The 13,233-nt window shown below is 54.8% G+C and overlaps 1 protein-coding gene across 1 annotated transcript in view; it reads right to left on the bottom strand.

Moving 5' to 3' along the window:
• Positions 1-13,233, bottom strand: part of INTS3 (integrator complex subunit 3) — a 44,093-nt gene that overhangs the window by 28,861 nt on the left and 1,999 nt on the right. Inside the window, exons 2-6 of the mRNA XM_064475358.1 lie at positions 10,122-10,205; positions 8,906-8,989; positions 3,539-3,652; positions 3,210-3,294; positions 1,535-1,601 (exon numbers count right to left, since the gene is read on the bottom strand). Of these exons, the coding sequence (XP_064331428.1) occupies positions 1,535-1,601; positions 3,210-3,294; positions 3,539-3,652; positions 8,906-8,989; positions 10,122-10,205 (434 nt within the window). The remainder of the gene's footprint in view (positions 1-1,534; positions 1,602-3,209; positions 3,295-3,538; positions 3,653-8,905; positions 8,990-10,121; positions 10,206-13,233) is intronic.

Here is a 13,233-nt window from a genome sequence, read left to right as displayed (position 1 = left end):
CAAAGAGCTGCAGGTTCTCCCTTGGGCTCCCTTCCAATCCTCAGCTCTCCTCGTGCTCAGACAGTTTCTGTGCTGGTACAGTGCGTATCATCGACACTCCAGCAATACCTTCAACAGGGGCCGAGCCTTTGCCTCTCACATCTGCTCCTCTGACAAACTCCTGTCCTCAAGTGACAAAGCTCAGCTGTTACTTAGCACACGGGGCTTTCTCCTGCAAACCCTCAGCCAGATGCGGCTTTGGATCACCACTGAGAAGCTGCTATTTCTCCCACAGTCCAGCTGTTTGCAGTTATTCCTTTGCAAGACAAGAACCACAACGTGCCTTGGCGAGATGCGGAGCGCTTCCGAGATGCTCCAAGGCTCGGCGTGGCAGCCGGCGCGTAGCACCGGCACACGGGAAGAGCGCATCAAGGGCTGGTAGGGGCTTAATTACGGCTGGGGACAGAAGAGTTGAGCTTAGCACAAAGGCAGCCAAGGCAATGCTGCGAAGAACTGCAGGTCGGCCAAGCCCAGATGATCTCAGAGGGTCTCTCCTCCCCGTGCACGGTGGGGCACTAGATGGCACTCGCAGCAGCACGCACCCGCACTGCTATTCCCGGAATAAAAATCACTAGGACTGTTAGCTGCGGCCAAATAAATGCTTTAACAACTTGATTGTTAACCACAGTAATAAGCGATTTTAGGAGAATCGCTGCCATTATAGACAGCGCTCGGTGAAAAGCTATAGGCTATTTAAAAATAATGACTCTGCCCAGCCAAAGGCTGCAGTTCCAATTCTGCTTATCATCAATTAGCGGCTGCTTTGCCAACAAAGGACAATGCTGAGCCCATAGGACAATACTTCCCAGATGGCCTGTCCACAACAAATTAAAGTTGCAGCCCTGATGAAGCAGGAGCTCTTTAAACACAGGAAGTTTTTTGGGCAATTAACTCTGTTCTACTCCTCCAAAAGGAACACCTCCCCCGCGGCTCGGGAAACTCAGGAAGAAAATATTCCTGGGATGCTGCTCCGGAGCCACGTGCGCTCCTCAGCCACACGAGGCGATGCCACCCCACTGCCCAGAGGGTGGGCTGGCCACCTGCGGGGTGGCAGCGTTAGGGAAGAGCCGTGGCCTCGCAGGCGGCTCGGGAAGAGGCATCGCTCTGTGCTGACCATCTCACTTGACGTGACGCGCAGCCCCTCTCCAAACCCCGCAGAGGTTTGCTAACGGAGGGACTTTCGGGACACTCTCCCACACGCAACCTGCAGCAAGAGGGCTCCGAGAGCTAGAAATTCATGCCACAGCTTGAAAATATGCTTGGTAACACCACAGTAAGGGAACGGCAGAGGTCTTTTGCACAGGAAACCCCATCAACACACTCCCACGCAGGCTGTCACCACAAACACACCGCCCCAAAATCTGCCTCTCTTGCGCTGAGCGGGACAACCACCCTCTTAGCAGGCGGGCGACGAGCGCTCTCCCTCGCTTCGTGCCCGGCCGCTGCTTTCTTCAGGCTGCACCGGCCTCCGCCAGCACCTCCTGACCAGCCGTACCTTTGCTCAGTCAGTATCTCCAGGACGTTCTCGGCCAGCCAGATATTCTTCGCTGTCACGTCCCCACCTGAAAGCGAAAGAGCAACAGCGAAGTGAAAAGCCAGTCAGACGAACGGGTGCGGTTCTGGTGCCAGGTTCAGCTGAACCACCAACGGCTTCGTGCCCAGTAAGGCAAAGCTGATGAAGGAGTTTGCTGCCTGCCTGGAGCACACGCTCCTGCTGGTCCCCTCTGCCTGCCACCCAGGCTGTTCCTAGATATTTCTAAGCACAGGTGCCTTTCTCTTAGGGGACCAAGGGGGTCTTCGCTGCAGCAGTATTCTTGCAAAAGAACTGTGATAATGCGGAGTCAGTACTTATCCTTCTGGAAAGCAAAGAAGCCAGAAAGGGATGAGATTCAGTAGCTGGAAAAGAGAACACATTTGCAGCTGCTGAGCCTACAAAGGAGAAGCGGCATCTGCAAGGAATGCCCAGACTCTCAAATAAAGGCCAGGTGTCAAAGTGGTGTCTCATGCCCTCAGCGTGGGCCGTCAGCGTGAAGCTGGAGCCTTTGGTCAAGGTCGCTGGGAGCAGAGCGGGACTCCTGCTCGCAGGGGCACAGAAAACGCCTCAAGCAGGCAAGCCGAAACAATGGGATCATAACAATTAAGGCATCGTAAAAGCGGTGAAAAGTGAGACAGCGGCGTCCTTCCAGAACAGAAGGGGCCCTGAACGGGGAGGTGCAACCAAGGGGAAACAAGGGATGCCTTCACCAAGTGGTTTTTAAAACGTTCTGTGTTTACACTGTGACAACAGGGCCAGGGCAGCTTGGCTCGCACTCAGGACTCTGTCCCCTCCCTCTCCATTCTTCCTCCCCTGAAGAGCAGACACGGCAATTTCCAATCCAGGCTGCCCAGCCCCGTGTCACGGGCGACTACAATAAAAACACAATGTCAGGTTTTACGGTGGGACGTTAATTCCTCCTTCGTGGACGTCAGTGGCCGGCACCAGCGCCAAGTAGAGAACACGGAAGAGGCACCATTCCTGTGAATCCGGAAAGGCGTGTGTGTGTGTGTGCACGGCTGTGGGGTGCGTACGCCGAGGGCTGGGGGGAACACACTACAGGCTCCCACAAAGACAGCTCCCTGGAGGAGCTACTGACTTCTCGTGGGGCGAAGCAGCCTCCTGCATCTCTGATGAGTTACAGAAGGAGCCGCATGCGTGGCTCGTGCCATCCCAGAGGTCAGAGCGGGGGCTAAGGATGATCCTGGTGCTCTTGCACAGTGTTACAGGGTGAAAACTGGCAGCAACAGGAACCAGTACTCCTCCTGGCTCTTCCAGCATTTGCCAGAAGCCTCCTGGCTCCCTCTATGATTCACCCCTCATAGAGGTTGTTGGGAGCAACAGACTCTTAAAGGCTTATTCTCTGCTCCATCCACCCTGGAGAGATTTCCTCATCAGACAGGTTGGGGCAGGCTTGGTTCCTGCCAGTGATCCCTGCTCCTGCCTGTCAGCTGGGTTCAGAGACACTCGGGAAGCCTGTCCGGACCCAGCTGCACGGCAGCACAGGCTCTGGCTCTGATGCCAAGCGCAGCACGCCACGAGTCAGCCCTGGTACGCCACCGACAGAGCCCAGCCTGCTGGCACGAGCAGGGGGGGATGCAGGCAGCGGTCACCTCGCTCCTGTGGCACAACTCACCTGCGATCTGCTTCATGAAGGTCATGCAGACGCCATCCGCACCGAGCACCCCGCTCTTCACCAGCTCCCGCAGCAACCACACCAGCTGGGCAGAGGGAGAGATCAGCGCAGCTTTGGCCACAGATCCCCCCAACACCTCTCCCCAGCGCCGTGGCTGCCTCAGCTGGCAAACGCCACCACGTTTCCCTTCCAAAAGGGAGTCCTTAACACGGAGCAAAGGAGCTCCACCAGTGCCGAGTGCCCCCCAAACCCTCCACGCTCAATCGCCCTCTGCTCATCCTCTGGTTGGTGTCAAAGGAGCGATTCCGGGGAGAAGATTTTCTCCTCACCTGGGTCCGACAGATGTCCTGCAGTTTCAAGTATTTCTCCATGAGAATATGGTTGATCTTGTTGAGAACAATGTTCATGCCATCTCGGCTCACCAGCGCCAAGTCCCGGTAGCACTGTGGCAGAGAGGAAGAGCGGGATGTGGTTACAGATGAAGGTCCATGACGGGAAACATACAATGGTTTTATCAGACCTGACCAGATAACAGCAAATAAAGCAATCTGAGGGAAAATAAAAACACCAAGGCAGGCAGAGTCCCATGGGGTGACCTGGATTGGCATCCCAGGGCCAGGCAGGGAGAGCCATTAATTCTCCGGGTGCTATAAACTGACAGCTGGATTCACAGCATTCAACCCCAGGAGCCAAAGGTTTCTCACTCCAGAACAGACACTGCCGGGTGTCCCTGTCCCCTCATCCCAGCCTTCCCTGCACCTGTCGCAGCTCCGGAGAGACCAACGCTAGAGAGAAAAGACGGACAACGGTCTTTCAGGAAGGATCAGTTAATAAACAGTCACACCTGGATCGCGTAAGCCCCCCGCTGCTCCAATCAACCCGGCCCCAGTGGCAACTGGAACTGCACCGAAGATGCCTGCAGGAGTGGAGGCAGATCGTCCCCGCGCCACCTGCTCCTGCTCACACGAGACTCCCGAGGTCAGACAGAGCTGAATTTGGAGGCTGTCCGGCTCAAAACCACACTACTGTGTTGGCTCGTTTTGGGTTAGAAATCCAGACGCCCTGCCTGCTGTCTGAAGCGGCAGGTTTGGTGGGGCTCTGCTATGGGAAGAGGGAGCTATCGTAGGGAAAGGAAGGACTTTCTCCATTCTGGTCTGTCACCAGCAGCCAGACAAAACCAGAGAGCCAGAGAGCAAAGGTGCTGGCTCTCCCTTCCCTTCTGCTCAGGACAGCAGGGGGTGGAGGGTGATTAGGAAGTAATTTGCTAAGTGGTTCTGCATGAATGTTAATTTGTGCCAGTAAATGTCATGATATTCCAGAGAGCAGGGGTCTGGTCTCTGCATCCTCCTTTAGAGTTAATGAGGCCTCAAAAGATCTCTTTGATTAGACTCCCTGTGCTCAGGCTTTCTCCCTCCCTTTTTCATATAGCACTGTGTAAAAATGTATATAGAAAACCCCAAACAAACAAAAAAAACCAAACCAGAATCCAAGAGGTGCAGACTCTTTGGGGCCTTTAATTGCTTTTGAAATGCTAAATGAATACCCACAAAGCAGAGCCAGACTCGAAGTCTCCACACAGACAACTACCTGGCCAGGAATGCGCATCTCCCTCTGCTGCACCAGCTTTGAAAAGGAAACACATACATCACACCGATGGGAAAAGGCAGGGCATAAAGCTGGTCCAGGACACAGCCTGGGCTCAGTGAGCGCGCGGGATGCCAGTTCCCCTGTGGGCTGTCTGGACTCGGACAAAGCTTTTACTTCACTTGTTTCGTGTGTTTCAGGTCCCTGAGCTGCCTGGACCCTACCTCCTGCGCTCGGTGACAGGATTACAACCACCCATCGCCCCGGCGCTTCCCTCTCACGGGCAGGTGCATTTCTGCACCCATAGGACCAGCGACGAGATGAACATTTTTCATCTTAGTAGCTTTTCTTGATGGTCACTAGCTGCTTCTGGGTTCAAAGAATTCATGCTTCTCTGGCTCTGGTTTTCTGCCAGGTGCGGTGTCCACATCTTCATTTAAAGCCACCACGAGGTCCTGTGGTACCGCCCTGACAGCATGGATTAGTTCCCGACCGGCTGGCCCGATTCTGGGAGCATCCTCAGAGGAAGGGCTGGAACAAGCAGCTAGGAGAGACACTCTGAGGGATTTACTTCTAGCTCACTACTCAGGTCCCAGGAGGAAGGACACTATAATCCTATTACCTGGGGAAGTTTGGCAGCTCTTCACCTCACTTACTGCATATTTCCCTAAATCCCATAAGCAAACACTGCAGAAAACCAGAACTTGAACCGCACCTACGACGTTGCTGATCCCTGGCCCAAAGCACAACTGGCCAGAGGACCAGTCCCAGTTTAGCAGGGTCACAGCGGTATGGCATGTCACCGACCGGTTGCTTAGACAGGTCAGGCTGGACCCTCTCCTAGCAGCCTCCGGCACGAGGATGGCAGCAAAAATCCAAAGAAAGGTGCTTGGAGAAAACCTTCAGGGCTCCAGCAGCTGGGGGGATGGGGAGAAAACCTGAATTTCTTGATTATTGCCAAGGCTGCAAATAATCCATCCTCTCCTCCCTGCTCGCGGCAGATTGGAGCCGCCGCTTGCATAGGCCGTTTAATTAACAGGAAGGAACAAATGATAAATGTTCCCTTTAAATGAGGGGAGAAGAAACAAACAACAACAACAAAAAAAATGAAAATAGCCATCGAGTGGAGAAGAGAGGCCCCCTCCCGCCCAGCACCGGGGCAGAAGGGGCACACGGCGGCCAGACGCCGGAGGAGAAGTCAGGGAAGCGCCGCGCTCATCTGTGGGGAGGGCTCCGTGCACTCTGATCCGGGAGCAGGGTGTTAATTAAAGTGAGAGATGCCAAGCGGAGGAGGGAGCACTGACGGATCAGTTGCTGTCACTTTGATATTTGAAAGCGGTCAAGTGTCCCTCTTCACAGCTGGGCAAGTTTAGCACAGCTAATCTCTCCCGGCTGGAGCGTCAAGGCAACAGAGGGGGAGGAGGAAACCCGCGGGCTTCAGCCGATCCTCCGCCGCGGCGCGGGCTGGGCTCTGCCACCGTGTCTTTAATCGATCAGCGAGGGACGGGGCAGCTCGAGCCCCCTCCCAAAAAGAAAGGGTAATGTGTTTTAAATAGCCTCTCCGGGAGGATGAGGGGGTACCTTCACCTCCCCTCTGCACCAGCAGACGCAGGTGGGGGACAGCGAGGCCACGGCGCGAGACAAGACGGATCCGCGCGCCGGGGACAGGCATCCACCGAAGAAATACAAGATGACCAAGCAGGTGGCATGAGATGCCTCTGCCGGCGTGCTGGGATGGAGCACGTGCTGCACCCCCTGCTCGGCTTCTAGGGCAACAAGCGCTAAAACCCCCTTGATCTAAACACGGCTAGCCACAATATCCTTTTTATTGGCAAAAAAACAGGTCCCAGGAGTATGGTGAAGCCTCGTGGGGGGCACGCTTGATCCCGAGGCGTACCACTTCCACGCCAGCCTCGCTGGGTTCAACGCTCCCCGACACAATGCTGCTGTGCCGACACCTGAGGCTGCGAATCTTCACCAGATACGGGAACGGTTACTGCAGGCGACCGGGGCTGGCTGCACCCAGCGTCCTGGACCCCGGGGGCTTCTCGCTGGAGAACGAGCAGAGCTCTGCCCTCTGTGTGGCCATTTCAGAGCTCTCTCAAGAGTCTCACAAGGTGCACTGTCAGTCAGACAAGTGTTAACCCCTCTTCATGGGCAGGGAGCAAAGGCAAGGAGTAACTCCCCGCCAAAGCCCGGCAGAAAATCGCCGACTGGCTTCCTGTCCTTGCTGTCTGGATACAGGGCAGGTGGCAGCAACAGATGACATCAGAGCCCAGCAGACTGGCAGATCCAATTACTCTCTAAGAAAAGTAACGTGCTCCGAAGAGCAGATCTGACAAGAGCAGGAGGACCAGCCACCTCTAATTAAGGTGGCCATGAGCAGCAAAGCATGCCTCCAGCCTGCCATCTCAGAGGGACAGCGTCGGTGCCTGTCAGCAGCTCGGCTGCACAGGAGCCGGGCCGCTCACCCCCTCGTCTGGGGAGACCATGGAGGGGAACGTGCCCCGCAGGTTTCTTGCGGTCCCATTTGCTTCCAGTGCACGGAAGCACCCGCCCCACGAGTCTCCTGCCCAGTTAACGGTGTCTGGATACTCCCCACCACATCCCAGCTGTGGTTCACCACATCCTAGGCAGGAGAAGGACATTTTATTCGACATGGATGAGGTTCACCCTCTGGAAATCGATCCTGCAGAGCGCTGCTAGTCAGCAACTAGAAATATTCTTTGGCTTCCACAGTGTCTTGGAAACAAGGACGTGCTCAGCGGTGCTCCGAGCCTCAGCTGCATTCGGCCTCTCCAGGGTTACGAGTCTTGTGCTCAGCGCACGAGGCAGAATCAGGCCAGAGCCTAACGAGAGCAGGGCTGGGGACTCGGCGGTCAGGATTTGGGAAGGCCTGAAGCCAACAGAGCAGAACACAGGCATCTAACCAAAGAGAAATCTCACTCACACCAGCACCGTAAGCAGTCAGGCCTGAAGACTCCCAGGAGAATCGTGTTTTGCTTTCAAGAGGTGATTTCTGGGGAATGGAGCTGTACCTTCATTGACAAGGACCATCCCATCGAGCAATGCCAAGGCAGCTATGAGTTCGGGGAGCTAATGTGGATCTATTGCTTTGGTGGAGAGAGCTCTGCCCTCATAGCAGTGATTAAATCAAGAGAGAATATTGCATGAGTCACCTTCAGCTCAGCGCAGCGCCAGGATTTACAGAGCACCCCTAATGGCACGCCACTCAGCCGCGCTCGAGGCAGACCCTGCCGACTTCAAGAGTCCACTTCAACCCTTTCAAATTCTGTGCAACACCTGTTAACTGAAAAGCATCCAAACAAGGACCCCGCCCCGAGTCTCGCCCGCCACGCGCGGCACTTCCAACAGTGCTTTTGTTTCCCCTTGTAGCTGCTACAAATAGATCTGGTTTCTATAACAAAACATCGTTTTCAACTCCCTCCCCGAGCGCCCCCAGTTTGCGGCAACAGCACCAAATCCACATCCAAGATCTTCAGAATACAAAACGTTGATCTTCCCGTGGGTGAGTAACTACAATTTTAAAATTGCAGTTTGCAGCGTTGTTAAAAAAAAGAGTTATTTAAAAATTAAATCTGGTCTGTGAAATTAATAGAGGTGGACTGCTGAAAAGCAATTTTCTCTAGGAATTGAATATGTTCCTCCTCTAGCGCCTAGGTGATTATTTCTGTAGGCGTCTACATCTGGGTTCCAGCACGCAAATCCGTTCCGGGCCTCCAAAGACAAGGCAGAAACTGGGAAAAGCCTTACAGTTTCTTGAAGAATCAGTACTGGCCTCCCACAGCGAAAAACAATTCAGTCTAGGGCTGTGAAAGAACCCAGCTGAACTCCCTTCCCTGGTGGCAGCGTCCGCGCTCCCCGGCTGCAGCCTCTGCGCCACGTGGACGCAACAAAACCAGCAACGGTCCAAGCAAAAGTCACTGCCCTGCTACAATAAACACTGCTCAGCGCGGAGGGTTCCAGCCGGGCGCCTTCCAAGGCCTGCACGAGACCCAGGACTTCCACAGCTCCAAATCCCCTCCCTGGAAAGCTAAAATCTCTCGCCAACGAACTTTCCGCGCTCGCCGACGGGCGCAGGCGTGCCTTACCTTCTGTGCTTGCGCAGGTTCCGTCAAGACCAGAGTGAAAAGACCCAGGCAGATCTCCTCGTGCTGGGGGGGTCCTTTACATATCTGAGAGAGAAAAACGCAACAGCCGTCAGTGAGCAGGTGAGGTGGGATGTTAGAGGAAGGTCAGTAACACGACAGAAGGAGGAAACCCCTCTCAAGCCCACCGAACGGGTGGTCAATGGAGCACCCAGCAGCCTGCAAGGAATTCAAAGCAGGATCACAACTCCTTAGGGTGATTAGTTAGGGTGACTCTAATTTTTTTACCCCACTGCAAAGCTAATGCTGGTGCAAACCTCTCGGTACCAAGCGCTTTCCAGCGGTTTTAGTCGGAACCCTTCAGGGTATCTCATTACTGAGGGGCACCAAAGGCCCAGACAAGAGCAGCAGCAGATCCCCGAGCCCTGTCCTGCAGCTGGGGACCTGCCCAGGCTCTCCTTGCAGGCTTTTCTACAACCTGTTCATCCAAGTAAGAAAGCATTTCACGAGCTTCGGAGCCCTGAAATCCAGCCTGGGTTGCCAACCTTTTCCCATTAAGGGAAGGCAACTCTGTACCACTGACTCCAACAGCCCAAGGTGTTCTGGGGAGGAAAAAAAATGCAACCAACATGTCCGAGAGCCCATTAACATGTCACACGACAGTTTTCCTTATACGGTAACATCTGCAGCTTTCTGGCAAGTATTTTAAGGTTATGCAGAGTTAGAAATAAATGCTCCATCCCTCAATAGAAAGGCTGAACCTGCCCTTTCCAGTGGTCCGGAGCCTGGCTGTTTGGAGGCCAGGAAAAAGCTGATCCGAGCAGCGCAGGAATAGAAAAACACACGAGAAAGGCAAACAGCAGCGGCGCACGCATAGCGAGAGGCTCCTGCGCGTGGGCACGTATGCTGGGAGAGGCACGCTCAGCCAGACCTCAGCAAGAAATTGCACTGCAGGTCAGCTTCCAAATAGGTGACTAGACAAGGATTAAAGCCGCAATCTCGTTTTGTCTTTTAACCGTAATAGCTCTGGGAATCCTTGAGAGGCTGAGAGCTGGGAGAGCACAGCAGGCTCCGCTCCCCTGCCTCTTCATACCTGTTCTTTGCACCTTGCTAATGGCTTGATATCTGCTCCCTCAGGCAGAGATCTGTGCAGCTACAATATACCATGAGTTATTCCATCCAGGCAGGATTTCTCACCTCTCAATGAGGTGACACTTACGTGAGCATTGAGGGCATCGTTAGCTTCCCTCTCCGACAGCCCGTTGGTTAGCGAAGTCACGATGCCCACGCACCGTTCCAGCCTCTGAAACAGAGAAAAGCCAAACATCACAAACTTGGAAGAACAAGAACACCCGAGCACATCCTTGCCAAGGTGAGATACAGCAAGGGCTGCTTCGACCCCCAACCCAAACACCTGGACAGACAGAAAAACAGCCAGCGACGCAACAGCCGTTCTTGGCTTGTGTCAAGGCTCTGAACCTCCTGCCAGCTGGAGAAGCGACCGCCTCATCAATGTTCATTTACTCACAGGTTTGGGTTTTAAATACTCTGCTGACACCGCTCAGAGAGCCAAAAAGTAAATGCGAGATTATTCAGCGATACTAATACTGACATCACTTCGATATGAGGCCAAGACACAGTCATGCAAAGGCTGAATTTGAGGCAGGGTTGTCAATCCCTGCTCTGAGAGCGGAGCTGCTCCCCAGGGTGAAGAGCTGCCCCTGGCCCTCAGCGCAGGGAAGCCAGAGCTCATCATCCTGCAGCTCCACAGTGCAAGACCCACCGCTCCCGAGACGTGGGAACCCTGGGCTGCAGGGCAGCAGCCTGGAAACCTTCTGCTCTCTTCACCTCGCATCTGAGCAACTTCTGGCTGAAGATAAACAGCAGGAGCAGATCCCAGACTTCCAGATGGTGGGGCTGGAAGGGCCCTCTGGAGCTCACCCCATCCCACCCCCTGCGTGAGCAGGCACCCCCAGAGCAGGGGCACAGGGCCGCGTCCAGGCGGGGGGTGAATGTCTCCAGGGAAGGGAACCCACAGCCTCTCTGGGCAGCCTGTGCCCCTGCTCTGGCACCCGCACAGGGAAGGGGTTTGTCCTCATGTTCAGGTGGAACTTCCCGTGTCCCAGCTTGTGCCTGTGGCCCCTTGGCCTGGCGTTGGGCACCACTGAAAAGAGCCCGGCCCATCCTCCTGACACCCGCCCTTCAGATATTTATAGGCATTGATGGGATCCCCCCTCAGCCTTCTCCTCTCCAGGCTGAACAAGCCCAGGTCTCTCAGCCTTTCCTCACCAGGAAGACGCTCCAGCCCCTGACCATCTCCGTAGATCTCCCCTGGACTCTCTCCAGTAGCTCCCCGTCCTTCCTGAACTGGGGGGCCCAGACCTGGACGCAGCCCCCCAGATGTGGCCTCACTGGGGCAGAGCAGAGGGGGAGGAGAACCTCCCTCGCCCTGCTGGCCACACTCCTTTCCATGCACCCCAGGGCACCGCTGGCCCCCTCGGCCCCAAGGGCCCGGTGCTGGCTCAGGGTCACCCCGCTGCCCCCCAGCACCCCCAAGGCCTCTCAGCAGAGCCGCTCTCCAGCAGGTCCCCCCCAGCCTGTGCTGGTGCGGGGGGCTGTTCCTCCCCAGGCGATGGACCCCACGCAGGTGTTTGCAAGCACCCCGAGGGATGAGGTGATGGGAAGAGCCACAAAGTCAGGACCAGTGAGGTACAAGAGCGCAGGTGTGAAAACACTGGAGAAGCAAATGGCAAATTCTTCCGCTCAGGAATTCAGAGAGTTGCCCCCTCTTCACGCAGGGCATGAGGAGCCCCACGCAGAAATAGTTTCTCCCATCCAGCCAGCTGGGCACCGGCGTTGGCCGATGGTGCGGGGAAAGCGTGAGCAGAGCATCGTGACTCCAGGCACGCCGCAGCCTCCCCCCAGCTCGCAGCGCCGTCTCAGGGATGGTGACAGAAGGGCCGCTTGGACTCGCAGACCCACCACGTGCTCTCGCAGCAGCGATGACGCCCGAGAGCCCGCAAACAGGCAGAGAGCGGGCTGTCCCGGCTGTCAGCACAACAGCAGCTTGGGCGCAGAACTCCAGGGTCTCGCTCTCACGCTACGACTTGCGCGGCGAGACGTTGTTCTAAATTAAACTCCTCCATAAACAGCTCCGTTGCCGTGTGAAGGAGATGCGCCCTGCCTTCTTTGCCAGTGCCACCAGTTCCGCGGTCCCGGCTGCACCGTTTCAGCCACGGCAGCGAGTTGGGGGTCACCGGCAGCCGGCAAAACGAGGTCTTGCTTTCCTGGAGTTTCCTCGGAGCCTACAGTTAATGGAGCGGTGACCCGTTTGCACCAGGAAAAAGCAGCAAGCACAGCCTAAGACAGGCAATAAGCAGGTTACAAGAGGGTTATTTCTACCCAGTCACTTCTTGATTAAAATGCAAACACATCGCACCGATTATGGAACTGATTAGCGACTCCTTTGCATATCAAAGGGGCTGCAGTGAAGAAGCCATTGAGAAAGAGGTCAACAGTTCTCCACTCCAAGGCAATATGAAAGAAGATGTACTGGTCAGTAATGCAGAGATAATGCCTTTGTGAAGCCGGCTTTGTTCCAGGCCCAGCAATGGCATTATGAAAGAGCAATGGGGCAAAACCCATGAAAATCTCAAATCTAAAGCAGATGAATTATTTGAAAGGGAGGACAAGATCCAGCGGCTGAAAAACAGAGTTAGAAAAATCCCAGTGAGCAATAAGACAACTTGTTGGCAGATAATGCAGCCAATGAACCACCAGAAGAGCTTTGCAAGGAAGTTCACTGGCAAATAATGTCTTTGATCTGAGACCTGCTGACAGACTTGCAGGATCAGGGTTTGGTTTTCCCTTCTTGGGATGAACGGGAGATGCACTAACTCACTCCTGACGGCTACAGTGGCTATTTGAAAACAGTATTTCTACCTCTGAGCAAGTTTAACAGGTCACCTTCCTGTAACAAGCTCTGCTGCCTCTACCAAAACCCACAGCGGAACAAGACGATGATTTCTTTGCCTTAACGCCTAGTATGAGTTATATTTTCACAAGCTCCAGTCCTTCCAATCACCTCTTTCTCCCCAAACCAGACATGTCCAACTTATTGCCACCAGCAGCTCCACCAACTGCTAACGGGAAAGGCCGGAGGAGGTTTTTCCCTAATTATGGCAGCCTGTTCACTGCAGAAACTCGACGTGCAACGATCACGCATGGTTTTTCCTGTGTATGCTCCGCTTCCTGTTTGTTGGAGCCTTTAATGCAAGAAACACGAAACTTGTGACAGTAAATCCATCAGCGCTCGGGAGTGTAACACCCGA

This window comes from Phalacrocorax carbo, chromosome 28 (assembly GCF_963921805.1).
Source record: "Phalacrocorax carbo chromosome 28, bPhaCar2.1, whole genome shotgun sequence".
NCBI classification, from domain to species: domain Eukaryota; kingdom Metazoa; phylum Chordata; class Aves; order Suliformes; family Phalacrocoracidae; genus Phalacrocorax; species Phalacrocorax carbo.
This window is presented reverse-complemented; position numbering and strand designations above follow the sequence as displayed.